This window comes from Musca autumnalis, unplaced genomic scaffold, assembly GCF_047663935.1.
Source record: "Musca autumnalis isolate F117 unplaced genomic scaffold, ASM4766393v1 scaffold_3, whole genome shotgun sequence".
In the NCBI taxonomy this organism is placed as follows: Eukaryota; Metazoa; Arthropoda; class Insecta; order Diptera; family Muscidae; genus Musca; species Musca autumnalis.
In genome coordinates this window covers 66690635-66709103 of record NW_027411866.1, presented here as the reverse complement: position 1 = coordinate 66709103, position 18469 = coordinate 66690635, and the positions used below count along the sequence as shown (strand labels likewise).

The window sequence follows — 18469 nt, the reverse complement described above, 5'->3', positions numbered from 1 at the left end:
TGAGAGGATGAGTCGGCAGACACCACTTCGTTCGACGAGTTAAATCAGGCAGATATTCTCGAACCCATTGGTGCCACATACAATTTTTTTAAATTCTTTACAATTCGCCATTGCTTGCGAAGGGACATCAAACGGGGTTCAAATGGTGCTGGTGTCTGCGTGGAGTTGGCACATCCAAGCAAAAAGTGGTTTGGCGTCAATGGATCAGGATCTTCCGGGCTCACAGCCAAATGAGTCAACGGCCTGGAATTAATCATGTTCTCGGCCTCAATTAAAAACGATTGGAGTGTCTCGAATCTCGGTGAATGTTCTCTTAACATCGCATTCAGTGACTTCTTGACAGATTGGACAAGCCTTTCCCATGCACCACCTTCACTTGGATTTGCAGGAGTATTAAACTTCCATTGGATACCCAATGCTGAAAGGGACGAAGTCATAACATTATTGTCAATAAAACCTTTCTCACCATTTAACTCCTTCTCGATCCCAACGAAATTAGTGCCGTTGTCACTTCGGATTACCAAAGGCGCACCTCTACGATTGATAAAATTCCTTATGCATAATAAACAGGCATCACTGGAAAGATCGGCGGCTATCTCCAAGTGGATAGCCCGGACAGTTAAGCAGGTGAACAAGGCAACCCATCTCTTCTCTCTCTGGCGTCGAATAGTGACAGTCACTGGTCCGAAGTAATCCAGGCCAGTGTAAGTGAATGGACGGACATATGGCGTTACTCGGTCTATTGGCAAAAGACCCATTTGAGGCTGGCATGGCTTCGACCTTCGAATTCGGCAAACTTGACATCTTGATTGTATGCTGTTGAGTAAACGACGGAGAGATGGCACCCAAAATTTCAAATGAACTTCAGCGATGACTGTCGACTTATTTATGTGGCAAAATTTGAGATGATACGATTCAACAAGTAGACTTGTGAAAGGGTATTGATTCGGAAGGATGATCGGATTTTTGGAATGGTTCGGCAGACATGGAGCATTCTCAATACGACCAGATACCCTCAATAATTTATCTGGACCGATGACAGGATTCAACATCTTCAATTTGCTGTCCTTACTCACATGACCATGTAGACCAATATCGGCAATTTCGTCAGCAAATACTTCCATTTGTACATTTCGGCATAAATATTGTTCGGCCCATGCTTCTTCTTCTGCCGAAAGTTCACCCTTTAATAGTTCAACTTTTTTGAATTTGCGACAAAAATTTTGTATGTAACGATGCATCCAAGCCATGGTGCGTCTATATCGACGATATTTTGAAAATCGAGTTATATCTGGAACCACCGAATCACACTGACGAGCCACGAGCACGACATGTTTTGATCTCAGCTCAGAGTCGCTGGCATCCAAAAAGTTTTCAATATTATTTGCTGAAGGCCATTGTGATTCGGGAAGACGTAAAAATTCTGGTCCATTTTTCCACCGTCCGTCCACCTCATACCTTACGGGAAATTTGGCTCTTGTTGCCTCATCGGCCGGATTGAGAATACCAGGACACCAATTCCAATTATGTATCCCACTGCTCTCGAGGATTTCTTGTGTGGCCACATATTGCTTATATTTACGGTGATCCGAATGAATATGTCACCCGGTTACGGCACGTCATCACTAAATGATCACCCTAATTCAGGGTTGTATTTTGATCATATGTTTCAAGACAAGTTTCGTTGAAATTCGAGTTTTGTTTGTTGTCAACCCTGAACTCAACGAAAAATGGACAACGAAGAACGAAGACATGCACGAAGGCTGCATTGCAAAAAATTTTCCATCGCAGATACACCGAAGTGGCCCATTCTAACTATTGCATAATTCGCAAATCAAAGTCATACTTGGAAAAATTCCAAGTAGAATTAGACTTTATAACTTGCCTATTTCTTTTTTTTTTTTTTGTGCACAAGTTGTCCTTAGCAATACGGTGAGTAAAGGAAACAACATATGTCTCCAGCAACGAAAAGTAATTTTTGGTGGAAATGCAATTTATTAAATTTTCGCGAATTTTCAGGAAATTTCCACTGGATAACGGTACCGACCGCGTGGTAATCTGGATCTAGGTACACGTTGCCAGTGGAGCACCACTTGTCAGCGACCGGATTGCAATATCATTTTTTTGCAATTGTTCATTGCTCGCCAATTGGAAACTACAAACTTTTGCACCTGCTTGGGGACACTTGTGCAAAAATTCAAGAATAATTTTAGCGACAACACTAAATCGGCTCCGAGAAATACATGCTGCCAACTTTGTATTCCCAACCAACGAACATTCTTTAATTAGCCACATTCGGTCACCACCAGCTGCAACACTTATTTGCAATAAACATTTTGCCCTGGAAAGAAGTTTATTTTTCGTCCGTTTTGAGCAAAACCACATAACAATTAACAGCCCTGACGAACAAGAAACACTGTGTGGTGCAGACGTGTAAAGAAGTTGACATTCGGGACGTATAAAAAGGAGAAATAATTGCATAACTAGTTCGCAAATTATCACTTTGTTCGCCGCCTGCAAATTATCGACCATCGTACTCAACCATAACCAATCTTGGTCTCAGTTCGATCCCTGCATGTGGAAATTACGCAACACAGGTTAACACGTGTCTGATTGTGTGCTACCAGAAGTCATTTATATGACCATACAAATCCATCAACCGACAAGCGGCTCAAACAAAGTGAAGAAAATTTATTAAACATCACCCGACGGTGTCCAGTGGATTAAAGTTTTAACGTTCCCGAAGTGTTTTTATGTTCATTTAACCGAAATCTTACCACCCCTTCTACCAGCGACAGTCTGTGGTCTCAACGGCAGTACAACCTTGAATTGTTTAAGTGATCAACCAGTGATGTGCATTTTATCTGATAAAACAACTTCATCAGTGAAACCTTTGCCATGCCATTATTGCGGTATCTAAAGTGTGCAGAAAAGATGACTATGATATAAAGTGCGAATCGTCTAATCACCACACCATCTCATCACATTCCATAATCACCATAAAACCAGCAAGATAAACCTCCATACAATAGCCTAAGTTTTCATCATCCATCGCCATAGAACCAACATCACCATCAAAACAACCAACATTTATTTATTCGATCCAACCAAACTACACACCAACCTGAAGACAACACATGTTCGTGTAAACAGTGGCGAATTCGATCGAGCCCATTTCAGTTCGAGATAAATGTCACCACTTTTGTTGGAGTTTCCAGTTCATCACATCGTGTTTTAACACAGCTTTTCACCTCATCATCTGCATTCTCAGACATCCAGATAATTACCATCATACTCCGCCTTCCGGAATAAGCAGAAACTAACAGTCATATAGCATCATAATCACATCGACAAGTCTCATCATAGACACCCTCATCATCAATCCATAGTCTTCAGCTAACAATTCAAAGCAATTCAAAACCGTAAGTCGAAATGAAAACTAACAAGATAAAGGACTTAAGTTTTGTTGTGGTCATATCCTAATTCCATATGGCCCGCACAATAAGGTCCTATATTTAACTCTGATATTTAATATACATTTCAATCAAAAACTAATACCCTTTATCTAGCAATAAGTTTTCATTTCACTGATATTGGATAAAAAGTCTCCAAACTTGTTTCGGTGATAAACTGAAGCAGAGTTTTAGGCTTTTTGTTAAAATTATTTGCCATAACGATTATCAAATCTTAAGAATCTTTCACATTTTTTTTTTTTAATAACGTGATTATCATATTATTTCTTATACGGCCATATGATATATACATTATATATCATACATTATACATTTGTTGAATTATAAATTAACTTTATTCATATACATCGTTAACAACCTAGTTGGTTTACCATTGATATTTCATACCTTTTTAAATAATACTGTCATATTGACAGAAACTGTCGACTATACGAGCTCGAATAGGTTGAGACAGGGATCAGTTTATTTCATTTTAATTGTAGAAGTGCAAATTGCACAGTAGATGGCAACCAAAAAGGGTGTTTTTAAAGAATATTTTGAATCAAATACCTACAAAAATTATAACTTATTTACATTAACCTTGGTGATAACTATATTTGATATCAAATCTTGAACATGTTTATACTTATATAACAATATAGTGAATATTTTTGTGCACAGTGGCACAAATGGGAATGGCATACAGAATTAAATTTGAATTTTGTATGTATCATGAAGTGAAGTAAAATTAAATCTCGTTAATGAATTTAGTAATATATTATCCTTTAGATAATAAACAACGATTATAATAATTATTCCTAAGCGTTATTGATATCTGTTATAACTTATTGTTATAAAATAAATATGAATTGAAGCTTTGAAATTTAACATTATGAGGTTCTAATTTGTTAACATAAGGTAATGTAGAGGTTATCCAGCCAAGGTACAGATTTTGGGAGTCATCATCATTGATGAGGCTCATTGGGGATTTGTGTAGAAATCCATTGGGAGGGCAAGGTAACCCAACCAACACCTTGGGTACCAAACAAACAACGGCAACAACAAATCTTTTAATTTTAAAATAAGCGTTTCTTTTATGAATGTGTGAATTGATAATGAATCAATATTTTTGTTTATGGCTGGTCAGGAATGGCCACTGAGCTAGGCCGAATTTCTTCAATGGCAAGTGTATACCAGCGACATCTTGGTATGCCTCATTCCCCCTTTACACTCCAACCTAGTTACATAACAATGGCGCCCAACGTATAAGCCAATGTCTTAGGTTCAACTCCCATCAATGGGAATTGTTCTTAAGCATTAGGTGTATGAATTTTTGTTTGATTGGTTTTCAGTATGTCTTGAGTTGTTGTTCTATTACAACATCCCAATTGCGACTTAAGGTCAGTTAAATATTAACATTATTTCTTAAATGTCAACTTAAAGGAAAAGAGTTTTTAGTCGTCTTGCAAGCCTGAGTTTATGTCAAGCTGCAATTTTGTGACAAAACTCCTACGTTATTGAATTCATACTTCGACTTTCTTTAAAGCTTTATAATATATTGTCATCTGCAGTTGATTTTTTATGATCGATTGCATAATTTGCTATATTATAGATGCTTTAATATATTGGTTTATTAGAATTGAAATTTTTGGGGAAAATTCTGACCACACTTTTGAAAGATGATGAAGATTGTTTGTTGTTGTTGATTATTCTTCTTATCTTGGCTGATACCTTAACCTTCTACCAATTACCTTATACATTTTATGAAATAACTTTGACCTGAAATTATTGGAAATTTTTCTGGAAATTATTGACAATAAAATTATTGATATTGATTCGATTGTTGGCACATTTAAGACATAGTGAGTTACCCAGTTTTTTTTTGGCACCTGCACTAACGAATTCTTTTGGCACAACATTTTATTTCTGTTTTCGGTTTGAGAATTGTATATAGCACTGGTGAAACTTTCAGATTTTAGTCGAGTGTGAGATTTTCTTTTTGGATTTCTCGGAACCTTTTGATAGTAAAGGGCCTTGGCTATTTTACTATACACTTTGCTTGAAATTTTCTACACAGAACTGGACTAGCTGTACCCGAAGACTGGTCTTCAGTTTGACTCGAGGTCAACTAAAGTACCTTAAGGTTGTAGGGGCGGTTAGTCTGGAGAGCCTTCGGACGGCAGCGCTCAACCTTGAGTTGGAGCATTTTCCGTAGGACTGAGTGTTGTCTGGGTGTCGATTTCCCAGTGTATCTTTATAAAGCCGTTCTATGCTTAACTAAGGATACACTGAAGAGACCTCGAGAAACTCTTGGAGGAAATTCTAACCGGCAACAACCACTCCTACGTTTGAACAGTCTACTCCATAGAACAATAGGGGTAGGCGAAGAGAACTGAAGAGCCTATCGAAGTTCTATTTTCCTTTTACCAGCAAGACCTTTTTTTTTTTGTTCGAATATTATCCGAACTAATTTTACCCGGACTTACAAACATTCATACTGATCTACCACAGCCTAGAGAAAATAATTTGTTGCCTCGATATATCCTGTTTTACACAATTTCTGAGCATTTGTTCTGAATTGGAGAAACTTTGCAGAATTTATTGCTTTTGGTTCGATTCTTTTCGAAATACCTGACCTGTTGGAACCATTCAGTATTCGGATCGAGTTTTGTTGCGTATGAGAATTTCAAATATTGGACGTTCTGAACCGTTAGGCAGTGAACGTGATTGACTGTCTCGTCCATATATCTTTGGTATTTCGTTGAATTTATTGTATCATACCTACCTTTTGGATAACCTGTTGATCATTGGAGAAGGCATACTATTGAATTTTGATTTCTCGTGCTTTTTATTCAGATTTCTAGTCGAACTGATTAGTACACTAACTTTTTTGGAAATTTTTGTTGATCATTGTGGAGATTTCATCTTGATTTGGACATCATGCAGCCTGCTACAGGGGCCAAGCCAAAAACTTACGGCATTATTACCAGGTCGACAAGCCAAGCAGTAGGAGAAGCTGCTGGAACAGAACAAGGTACTGAATCTGGTATCCCTGTTAGCGCTGATGGCAACGATTCGCCGACACCAAATGAATTGGCAAGTCCAGCTACTCTGGCGCAATTGAATGAGCAACCCAGTACAATTACTAGGCCTTCGTTTAGTCCGTTGACCATTCGAGGTAATGATGAAGATCAAGTTGATAGACATAGTAGCACAGGGGTTCTTGACGTTGTTCAGTCCGCTTTAGAGGCCACCCAGGCATCAATGGTTGAGACCATGAAAAAGGAAATGCAGACAGCAATTGCTGCTGCAGTGAAAGAAGCTTTTTCTAAAACAGTCCCTCCAGGGAATCCAAATGGTAGGCGTGAATTACATTCTCCGAGTATTGATTGGCCTCGAGATTTGCCACCTTTACGAACTGATACAGGACATTCAGCTTCGGTTAGTCGCAACAATGAAGTTCCAAATCGTTATAGGGAAGATTTTTGTAGACCCAGACATCCATATCTCAGTAAGTGGGGCATTAAGTTTGATGCTACTCCAAAGACACCGAATGTCGAAGATTTTATTTTCCGTGTAGAACGACTTCGGAGAAGTTATGGTTGTTCAGAACAGGAGTTGGTCGACGAATTTCACCACTTGTTAGAAGGCCGTCCTTGCCAATGGTATTGGGGAAAGATCCGACAGTATCCACACATGAACTGGGAAAGTCTTAAGATCAGCATAGTCCATGAATTTCAGCGTTTTCAATCCAACTTAGATGTGATGCGGCAGATTATGGATAGGAAGCAGGGTAGGAATGAATCTGCTACACAATATATCGATGCAATTAATAACCTGCGCACTCAGTTGAGGGAACCTTTGAAGGATTTCGAGGTCATTGACATCCTCAAAGCTGGATTGAAACCCAGTCTTGCTCATTTGACATTTAGTGGAACATTTTACTCCGTGGAACAATTTAGAAATGAAGTCAGGAAATCCGAAGAGTTTCTCGAAAGAGAATCTTCATCAAGATTTAGGACAAGTCCACCCACTCGTATGGTGAATGAGATTAGTGAAGATGGTTTCGATGAAATAGTTCATGACGTTGAAGAGTTGAGGCTTCGGTCAAAAGCAACTGGGGCCTCCAAGACTGATCAGTCACGTTGTTGGAACTGCGGTGACAAAGGACACACTTTCAAGCGATGCAATAGTTCCCAGCGTGCAACTTTTTGTTTCCGTTGCGGTTCACCAGGCGTAATATCTCCTCAATGTAATAACTGCAAGCAGCAGAATCATTCCTCTAACTTTTCCAAAGCCGAATCAGTATCCACTCAAACTGTGGACTGACTATGCACTCATGATATTGCCACCTCTACGGGTCAAAATGATTTTTCCAACAGACTGTACCCAGACTTTCCAGTAATCCTTCTATATCCAAACCAGACTTGACACTTCCGTTCCATATCCGCTTGACAAATTACTTGAAGGCACGTGAAAGAATCTTTAATTCCGAGATTACTGTTAAACCTTATGTTTCCAAAAAGATTTTGAGAGCCAGAGTACGATATCGGCTTAGACGTTTAAAACGATTGTCTGTTTCTTCTGCATATTTTTCTGATTTGAAGACCACCGATCCTAGACCGTTTCGAGAAGTTTTGGTAAACGGCATTTCAGTTTTAGCTTTGTTCGACAGCGGTGCCACCGTCACCTGTCTCGGCAAAGATTGTTTTTCCCTCGTTGAAGATTTGAAATTGAGTATTTCTCCGGTTCATAAATGCAGCGTCGGCACAGCTAGTGGTCAGCGTATCCATTGTGAAGGAAAAGTTAGAGTTGAACTATCTTTTGATGGTCAAACAAATACAATGGACGTTTATTTGATTCCTGGTTTAGAAAACGCGATGTACTGCGGTGTCGATTTTTGGAAAACCTTTCGTATAGCGCCAAACCTTATCAGTAGCATTGAGCTCAGTCATAATGTTGTAGATTCAGATATGCATATTTTGTCTCCAGACCAACTCGAAGCTCTTGAAAGAGCCAAAGAAAGTTTTAGAGATTTCGGTAAATATGGTCTGGGAAAGACAAGCCTCGAAGAACACATTATTGATACGGGTGACGCGGTTCCTGTCAAGCAGCGCCACTACCCAGTGTCTCCGGCAGTGGAGTCCTTAATATACCAGGAACTGGATAGGATGCTAAGTTTGGGTGTTATTGAGACTAGTACCAGCCCCTGGAATTCCCCGGTTACCCTAGTTCGTAGAGGGGAGAAGAACAGGTTGTGCTTAGACGCGCGCAAGCTTAACGAGGTAACCGTAAAAGACGCGTACCCCTTGCCTTTTATAGATGCTTTACTCGGCAGGCTCCAGGATACTTATTATATCTCCAGCATCGACCTTAAGGATGCATTTTGGCAGGTTCCCCTAGCGATAGAAAGCCGTCCGAAGACCGCGTTCACAGTACCGGGGAGACCACATTATCAATTCACCGTCATGCCGTTTGGGTTGTGCAACGCAGCCCAACGGTTATGTCGGTTAATGGATAAAGTGATCTCACCGGAACTGAGGAATAAAGTCTTCGTATACCTTGACGACCTGTTGGTAGTTTCGCCAGATTTTGAATCGCATGTCGTACTCCTTCGCAAGGTAGGTGAACTATTGTCTGGGGCGAATCTGACCATTAACCTGAGTAAGTCGAAATTTTGCCGTCGAGAATTAAGATACCTGGGGTATATCGTAGGTGAGGGAAAGCTGAAACCGGATCCAACAAAAATCAATTCAATAACCGATATTGCTATTCCAAAGAACACTCGTGAGGTTCGCCGTTTTCTCGGTATGGCATCGTGGTTTAGGCGTTTTATACGAAATTATGCGGAAATAACAGCTCCAATCACAAACACCTTGAAGAAAGGCAAGACTTTCTCATTCGATGATTCAGCCATAGAAGCTTTTAATAGACTTAAAGTAGCTTTGACTACTAGTCCCGTCCTTAGTCATCCGGTTTTCGACAAAAGATTCTACGTCCAATGCGACGCATCCAACCTCGGCATCGGCGCGGTTTTGTACCAGCTAGACGCTGCAGGTCTGGAACGTCCCATTGCCTTTCATTCCGCTCAGTTGTCCAAGGCTGAACGGAACTACAGCGTCACTGAGCGGGAGTGCTTGGCCGTTATTAGTGCTATAAAGAAGTTCCGACCCTTTATAGAGCTTATGCCTTTTACGGTAGTAACGGACCATAGTGCTTTGAAGTGGTTAATGGGACAGAAGGACCTCAGTGGTCGGTTGGCGAGGTGGAGTCTAAAGCTCCAAGCATTTAATTTCGATATTCAGCATCGCAAAGGGTCTCAGACATCGTTGCTGACACACTATCACGACTGCATGCTGACGAAATTAATATGTTTGTTGATGAGAAACCGTTGATTGATTTAGAGTCGGCCGAATTTAAGAGCGAGGAATACACGCAGCTGGTAGATATGGTTAAAGAGAATCAAGAAAGTCTTCCGGACTTGAAAATTTCCGATGGTTTTGTGTATAAGAAAACTGTTCCTTCCGATGGAACACCACATCAAGAAAATTTTATATGGAAACTTTGGGTTCCATCAGGTTTGACACAATCACTTATAGAGAATACACACGCGTCGTCTGTAAATAATCATTGCGGTATTGGACGGACTTTAGCAGCTCTTAGGCAATATTTTTATTGGCCCAAAATGGCCAAACAAATTCGAGATGTTATCAATCACTGTATTTTGTGTAAGGAGACAAAGGCTCCTAATAAAATTTTACGGCCGAAGATGGGAAACGAAACCATTACGCACAGACCATTTCAGAAAATCTTTATTGATTTTATAGGACCTTTTCCGAGATCCAAATCCGGTAACACTTACGTACTCATTGTACTAGATCATTTAACGAAATTCGTTCTTTTAAAGCCGCTAGCCAAAGCTAATTCGAAAAATGTTATGAAATTTTTAGAAGCCGAAGTTTTTCACAAGTTCGGGGTACCACAAACAGTGCACTCAGACAACGGGAAACAGTTCATTTCTTCAGATTTCAGTTCGTTTTTGAGTAAATACGGTTGTACCCAAATTCGTAACGCGGTTTATTCGCCACAGGCGAATGCGTCCGAGAGGGTCAATCGGACGATAATCGCGGCGATTAGAGCTTACGTTTCCGAAGAGCAGACCGATTGGGACAGATATTTATCTGCCATAGAGTGTTCGATTCGATCCACGGTGCACACGTCGATCGGATGTTCCCCGTACTTTGCTCTATTCGGTACCCATATGATCACTCAGGGAAGCGCTTATAAGTTATCGCACGAACTTGGTGTTTTAGAAGACGGAACTGTGGACGTAATCCCGAAGCACGACTTGATAAACTTAATTCGGTGTTCTATTAAAGAAAAACTTCATGATTCGCATGAAAAGGCAGCGGCGCGGTACAACATACGATCTCGTCAGGTTAGTTTTAAACCGGGTCAAGAAGTACTGCGAAGAAATTTCGTACTGAGTGATGCTTCCCGCCAAATTAATTCCAAACTTTGTCGAAAATTCGTTAAGTGCAGAGTTGCACAGAAACTGGGTAATTCACTCTATGAGATTGAAGACTTACAGGGTAGGAAGGTGGGGACATATCACGCAAAGGATTTGCAACATATGGTACCGGTGAAGTAGATGCCCGGCGTTTGTGTTTTAGATATCTCAGGGTCGCAGTTCTTCCCCACGCTCATTACTCGGCTTGACTTCCCGAATCAGTTGGCTTCGGCAGGCCTACGCCAACGTGTTCGGGTTTGTTATGTCACCCGGTTACGGCACGTCATCACTAAATGATCACCCTAATTCAGGGTTGTATTTTGATCATATGTTTCAAGACAAGTTTCGTTGAAATTCGAGTTTTGTTTGTTGTCAACCCTGAACTCAACGAAAAATGGACAACGAAGAACGAAGACATGCACGAAGGCTGCATTGCAAAAAATTTTCCATCGCAGATACACCGAAGTGGCCCATTCTAACTATTGCATAATTCGCAAATCAAAGTCATACTTGGAAAAATTCCAAGTAGAATTAGACTTTATAACTTGCCTATTTCTTTTTTTTTTTGTGCACAAGTTGTCCTTAGCAATACGGTGAGTAAAGGAAACAACATATGTCTCCAGCAACGAAAAGTAATTTTTGGTGGAAATGCAATTTATTAAATTTTCGCGAATTTTCAGGAAATTTCCACTGGATAACGGTACCGACCGCGTGGTAATCTAATCTAGGTACACGTTGCCAGTGGAGCACCACTTGTCAGCGACCGGATTGCAATATCATTTTTTTGCAATTGTTCATTGCTCGCCAATTGGAAACTACAAACTTATTCACCTGCTTGGGGACACTTGTGCAAAAATTCAAGAATAAATCGGCTCCGAGAAATACATGCTGCCAACTTTGTATTCCCAACCAACGAACATTCTTTAATTAGCCACATTCGGTCACCACCAGCTGCAACACTTATTTGCAATAAACATGTTGCCCTGGAAAGAAGTTTATTTTTCGTCCGTTTTGAGCAAAACCACATAACAATTAACAGCCCTGACGAACAAGAAACACTGTGTGGTGCAGACGTGTAAAGAAGTTGACATTCGGGACGTATAAAAAGGAGAAATAATTGCATAACTAGTTCGCAAATTATCACTTTGTTCGCCGCCTGCAAATTATCGACCATCGTACTCAACCATAACCAATCTTGGTCTCAGTTCGATCCCTGCATGTGGAAATTACGCAACACAGGTTAACACGTGTCTGATTGTGTGCTACCAGAAGTCATTTATATGACCATACAAATCCATCAACCGACAAGCGGCTCAAACAAAGTGAAGAAAATTTATTAAACATCACCCGACGGTGTCCAGTGGATTAAAGTTTTAACGTTCCCGAAGTGTTTTTATGTTCATTTAACCGAAATCTTACCACCCCTTCTACCAGCGACAGTCTGTGGTCTCAACGGCAGTACAACCTTGAATTGTTTAAGTGATCAACCAGTGATGTGCATTTTATCTGATAAAACAACTTCATCAGTGAAACCTTTGCCATGCCATTATTGCGGTATCTAAAGTGTGCAGAAAAGATGACTATGATATAAAGTGCGAATCGTCTAATCACCACACCATCTCATCACATTCCATAATCACCATAAAACCAGCAAGATAAACCTCCATACAATAGCCTAAGTTTTCATCATCCATCGCCATAGAACCAACATCACCATCAAAACAACCAACATTTATTTATTCGATCCAACCAAACTACACACCAACCTGAAGACAACACATGTTCGTGTAAACAGTGGCGAATTCGATCGAGCCCATTTCAGTTCGAGATAAATGTCACCACTTTTGTTGGAGTTTCCAGTTCATCACATCGTGTTTTAACACAGCTTTTCACCTCATCATCTGCATTCTCAGACATCCAGATAATTACCATCATACTCCGCCTTCCGGAATAAGCAGAAACTAACAGTCATATAGCATCATAATCACATCGACAAGTCTCATCATAGACACCCTCATCATCAATCCATAGTCTTCAGCTAACAATTCAAAGCAATTCAAAACCGTAAGTCGAAATGAAAACTAACAAGATAAAGGACTTAAGTTTTGTTGTGGTCATATCCTAATTCCATATGGCCCGCACAATAAGGTCCTATATTTAACTCTGATATTTAATATACATTTCAATCAAAAACTAATACCCTTTATCTAGCAATAAGTTTTCATTTCACTGATATTGGATAAAAAGTCTCCAAACTTGTTTCGGTGATAAACTGAAGCAGAGTTTTAGGCTTTTTGTTAAAATTATTTGCCATAACGATTATCAAATCTTAAGAATCTTTCACATTTTTTTTTTTAATAACGTGATTATCATATTATTTCTTATACGGCCATATGATATATACATTACATTATATATCATACATTATACATTTGTTGAATTATAAATTAACTTTATTCATATACATCGTTAACAACCTAGTTGGTTTACCATTGATATTTCATACCTTTTTAAATAATACTGTCATATTGACAGAAACTGTCGACTATACGAGCTCGAATAGGTTGAGACAGGGATCAGTTTATTTCATTTTAATTGTAGAAGTGCAAATTGCACAGTAGATGGCAACCAAAAAGGGTGTTTTTAAAGAATATTTTGAATCAAATACCTACAAAAATTATAACTTATTTACATTAACCTTGGTGATAACTATATTTGATATCAAATCTTGAACATGTTTATACTTATATAACAATATAGTGAATATTTTTGTGCACAGTGGCACAAATGGGAATGGCATACAGAATTAAATTTGAATTTTGTATGTATCATGAAGTGAAGTAAAATTAAATCTCGTTAATGAATTTAGTAATATATTATCCTTTAGATAATAAACAACGATTATAATAATTATTCCTAAGCGTTATTGATATCTGTTATAACTTATTGTTATAAAATAAATATGAATTGAAGCTTTGAAATTTAACATTATGAGGTTCTAATTTGTTAACATAAGGTAATGTAGAGGTTATCCAGCCAAGGTACAGATTTTGGGAGTCATCATCATTGATGAGGCTCATTGGGGATTTGTGTAGAAATCCATTGGGAGGGCAAGGTAACCCAACCAACACCTTGGGTACCAAACAAACAACGGCAACAACAAATCTTTTAATTTTAAAATAAGCGTTTCTTTTATGAATGTGTGAATTGATAATGAATCAATATTTTTGTTTATGGCTGGTCAGGAGTGGCCACTGAGCTAGGCCGAATTTCTTCAATGGCAAGTGTATACCAGCGACATCTTGGTATGCCTCATTCCCCCTTTACACTCCAACCTAGTTGCATAACAGATTAAATCTTTCATACGGACACCCATAACAGCCGCCTGCAGTTCTAACTTGGGTATGGTATGGTATCTTGTAGGAGCACAAGCAGATTTTCCCATTACAAAAGAAACATTAATTCCAACTTCACTTACCACGCGCCAATACGCTACCGTTGCCATTGCCTCTTCGCTTGCATCTGCGAATATATGTAAATCAACTTTTCTGTTTGAAAAATCCTTAAGATAACATCTTGGAATACGAAATTCTTCCAACATATTTAATTCACCTAACCATAACTTCCAATTACTATATAAATCGCTAGGCAACTCTTCGTCCCACTCTATACCCGACTTCCATACTTTTTGCATCAATATTTTTGAAGCAACCATAAATTCGCAAACAAATCCGAATGGGTCATAGATTGACATATTCAAAGAGAGCAACTGACGTTTGGTCGGAATCTTAGAAAAGTCTAAAATGGATTTATCAACTTTATGTAAATTCAAACGGAAGCAGAAAACATCTGGATTTGGCAACCAGTGTATGCCCAAAATCCTTTCAACACAATTTTTATTCAAAAACTCACCGCTATCGTTGACTCCGCTGGCCGATTCTCCACAAGCTTGAATAACCCTCTGGGAATTTGAAATAATATTTCTCAATTCGAAACCTCCAACACTATGAATTCTTACCACGTCTTTTACCACCTTCGCGGCTTCTTCTTCAGTTTGGAAACAGTCGACATAGTCGTCTACATAATGGCGATTAACAATTGCTTCAACTGCACGAGGTGACTCTTTCTCAAACATATTGGCATTCATATTTTTCACATATTGGGCTATAGTTGGCGAACAAGTTGCTCCAAATATCATTCTTTGCATAACATAAGTTTCCACTCTTTTATTTTTATCTCCATTTCTCCAAAGGAATCTTTGGCAATCTTGATCTTCTTTGGCGATTTTGACTTGATGGAACATCTCTTTTATGTCGCCACAAACAGCTATTGGAGCTTCACGAAATTTAAAAATTGTTGAGATTAAGGAATTGTTTATGTCTGGTCCACTTAAAAGGCACTTATTCAATGACACATTCTTCACTTCGGCTGCAGCATCAAACACATTTCGAATACCCATTTTGTTCACATTTTTAACACCAAAATGAGGCAGATAAAAAACACGTTCTGGATTTAAAGGTAACTCGTTCACTTCAATTTTTCTGCAGTAGCCCTTTGATATGTAGTCATTTATTTTCTCACAATATGCACTTCCATATTCAATATCTCGAGCCATTTTATTTTCCACACTATACAAACGTTTCAATGCCATTTCAAATGAATCTGGGAATGGAGGCACGTTTTGTTTCCACAAAAGACGAGATTCATAGCGTTCACCAACTTTTCTTGTGTGTTTCTTTAACAATTCCATAGCTCTTTCATCATCAGCTGACAATAGTTGTGTTGTAGTCACTTTTACACCAAGCGTTTCCACATCAAAATAATTTTGCATCATCCAGTTTATTTGTTGTAAACAATTTCCTGTACTGTCTGTTGAAGGAGCACACATTCTGGCATGAAGAGCACGATTTTTAGTTGAGACTTTTTCTCCTGGCGTTGGGCCATAAACAACAACACCCAATCTTGTAGTGGTTACAATCGGTCCAGCGGCAGACAACGAGCGGGGCACATCCAGTGGAACTGTCAAAAAACAATGGTGTAAACTAATGATTAATTTTGGTTTCACATTCTTGTAATTATCAAATTTTATTTTCGATACATTAACATTGTTATAATTTGTTACCAATGTTTCCAAATTACAAGATTGAATGGGCAATGACAAATTTGAAGTGGTATATATATTTTTCATCACATATCGTCTGTCGTTTTTCCCCATACCACTTATTTTCAGATCCACTACTTCGGAATCCTCCGTCACAGAATGCTCATTTAACCATTGTAGGGATAATTGTGTTTTGTTTCCTTTTAGCTCCAGGTCTTTGGCAATTCCAATATCCAGCATTGTTACATTTGCCCCGTCATCTATAAAGGCATATGTGGAAATTATTTTACCTTTACCATATAATTTCACAGGCAATATTTGAAAAAGTATGCTACCAGCATTACTTACGACATGACAATTTCTTTGTTCAGGTTGCTGTTGAACTGTTCCACCTGCGTTTTCATTTTCTTCATTGGGACCAATTTCATAATGCAGTAACACATTATGGAACTTTTGACAATTAGTTTTACTGCAGCGCACCTTGTTTCTGCATTGATTTAATTGATGGCCTTTTCTAAGGCAGCAAAAACATAATTTTAATTCTTTAATTTTCTTCCACTTTTCGTCCGTCCGCATATTCGTGAATTGTTTACATTTTATAATTGACGTACAGACCCCGTCGCACACACTACAATTGTTGACGGCGACGCATGCAATATTGCGGCTTGGGTGTGTGGGTTGACGACGATTAGTGGACACATGTGGTGCGTATGGGAGGGTATCGTGGACGATGTTAGCAACGCGACGTAATGTTTCCAACCATTTGCTGAAATCTAAAATAGAAGGAGATTTATTTAAATAAAGACATTTTTCAACCCATTCCATTTGTCGATTTATTGGTAATTTGGAAACTAGTTCACTCAATAATGATGGATTATTCAAATGATGTTCTCCTCCAGCGTTTTTTAAAAATGTTGCCATATTTGAGGCTTTAATGGCGAAATTTACTAGGGCATTCAAATCGTCTTTCACCAAAGGAGGAATTTTCCGGACCTTTTGAATTTGGCTTTTGATGAGTTGCTCTGGTCTTCCGAATGTCTCTTTTAGGCTGCTCATGATGTCTTCCACATTGGCAGAGCTTCCCAATAATGGTTCCACTGTCTCTCGGGCTTTACCTTTTAAAGCGTCTCTTAACCTCATAATATTGTGCAGGTCGGTGTACATAAACTCATTTGTGGTGCTGTAAAAAGACTCGGAAAAAGTTGGCCATTCTTCTGGCAACCCTGAAAATATTGGAAGAGGATAAATTTTCTTTTGAGGCATATTGCTGTAATTAGTATTTGCAGTATTAATGGAACCATTTGGTTGCCCCTGTGCTGGCATATATTGTACGGACATTCCTTGCGTTACTTGCGTCGGCCCTGGTTGGCGTATAATTGACTGTGGCATGTTAGGCAACGGCGGCGGTATTTCCTGTGTTGGCGGCGTTGTGATTTGTTGTGTTGGCTGTGACATTGGTTGTCGTGACGTTAATGGTGGCTCCATGTTGCGGGCGCCCCAACCCGTAGATTCGCCCCTGACGCAAAAAAAAAAATTTTGCGTGGAGCTTCGCTAGGGCGTAGCCTTTTTGCATGGTGGAGGCCACAAAAAAACACCTTCCAAAAACATTCATTTTCGCAAATATATCATAGGGGACCGGGTGTTTTGCTTTGGAGGGTTTAATCTTCTCCCACCGGGGGTCCCCTAGTCCAACGTTGCGATGCCGCCAGCACGAAAATGTTGCAATTATGTTAAAGCTGGAAGGGCACCGTCTTTTGATGGTTTCCATCGCTGGAAACCATTCCCAAATGTAGGCCACCTGCAAAAGAAAAGAAAAATAGGTTAATAAGGGGGAAATAAGTACAATAAATAAATTAAAACGTAAGAAAATAAAACTATGCAGATGACTGCATGTGGAAATTTTGACAATTTGACAGAAACTAAATGCATGTGTTAAAACAGCTGTTTAGGGTAGGGAGTCATAGGCTGAAAATTGACTTGGGGGTACGACCCGTGGAAATGCAGGGCGTATAACGTAAAGGCTTACGCCGGGTTATACGTTGGGGAAAATTTATTAATTTGAATTTCCAACGGATATAAATATGGTTGTTGTCCGGAAAAACCGAGGGGTGCAAATCTTTTTACTTTAAATTTCCAACTGAGGAAATAAATAGGGACGAATGTTGTTTATTTATACGCCATGAAGAAGACAACAAGAGGTGGTAAAACTAATAGAAAAATGGCTAATTTTTGGAAGCTGACTAAGCATTTGGCGCTTGCTTGTAGCCATTGCTAAAGTTGCCAGCAAGCGAAACAGTTTATACGTGAGTGTGCTTACACAAAAAAAGGAAGTTTTTTTTTAAATTCTAATCAGTGACAAACACACAAAGTAAAGCCATTTGGAAAAATTAAAAGGAAATATAACAT

At 39.1% G+C, this 18469-nt stretch overlaps 2 protein-coding genes and 2 long non-coding RNA genes across 4 annotated transcripts; 2 read left to right on the top strand and 2 right to left on the bottom strand.

The window, feature by feature from the left end:
- Positions 1-44: 44 nt before the first annotated feature.
- On the bottom strand, positions 45-1250 carry LOC141398213 (uncharacterized). The gene is made up of 2 exons (XM_073975449.1): positions 1073-1250; positions 45-418 (listed from the first exon to the last, which is right to left on the bottom strand). Exons 1-2 carry the CDS (start codon positions 1248-1250, stop codon positions 45-47), a joined length of 552 nt encoding a protein of 183 aa, XP_073831550.1.
- A 466-nt stretch (positions 1251-1716) lies between these two features.
- LOC141400004 (uncharacterized) lies at positions 1717-4340 on the top strand. Its single transcript, XR_012412052.1, has 2 exons — positions 1717-1932; positions 2020-4340. It is a non-coding gene; the product is annotated as an uncharacterized lncRNA (long non-coding RNA).
- A 6812-nt stretch (positions 4341-11152) lies between these two features.
- On the top strand, positions 11153-13948 carry LOC141400009 (uncharacterized). The gene is made up of 2 exons (XR_012412053.1): positions 11153-11555; positions 11643-13948. It is a non-coding gene; the product is annotated as an uncharacterized lncRNA (long non-coding RNA).
- Positions 13949-16018: 2070 nt separating this feature from the next.
- LOC141400008 (uncharacterized) lies at positions 16019-18001 on the bottom strand. The gene is made up of 2 exons (XM_073979405.1): positions 16412-18001; positions 16019-16323 (listed from the first exon to the last, which is right to left on the bottom strand). Exons 1-2 carry the CDS (start codon positions 17546-17548, stop codon positions 16306-16308), a joined length of 1155 nt encoding a protein of 384 aa, XP_073835506.1. The 5' UTR covers positions 17549-18001; the 3' UTR covers positions 16019-16305.
- Between the last annotated feature and the right edge of the window lie 468 nt (positions 18002-18469).

Excerpts from the sequence above, each read along its gene's own strand:
- LOC141398213 (XM_073975449.1), bottom strand. The coding sequence starts at position 1,250 with ATGGCTTGGATGCATCGTTACATACAAAATTTTTGTCGCAAATTCAAA. Across the intron at positions 419-1,072 it reads TGGTCTACATGGTCATGTGA|CATTGGGTATCCAATGGAAG; the intron begins GTAAGGACAGCA and ends CGTCCCTTTCAG.
- LOC141400008 (XM_073979405.1), bottom strand. The coding sequence starts at position 17,548 with ATGGAGCCACCATTAACGTCACGACAACCAATGTCACAGCCAACACAA.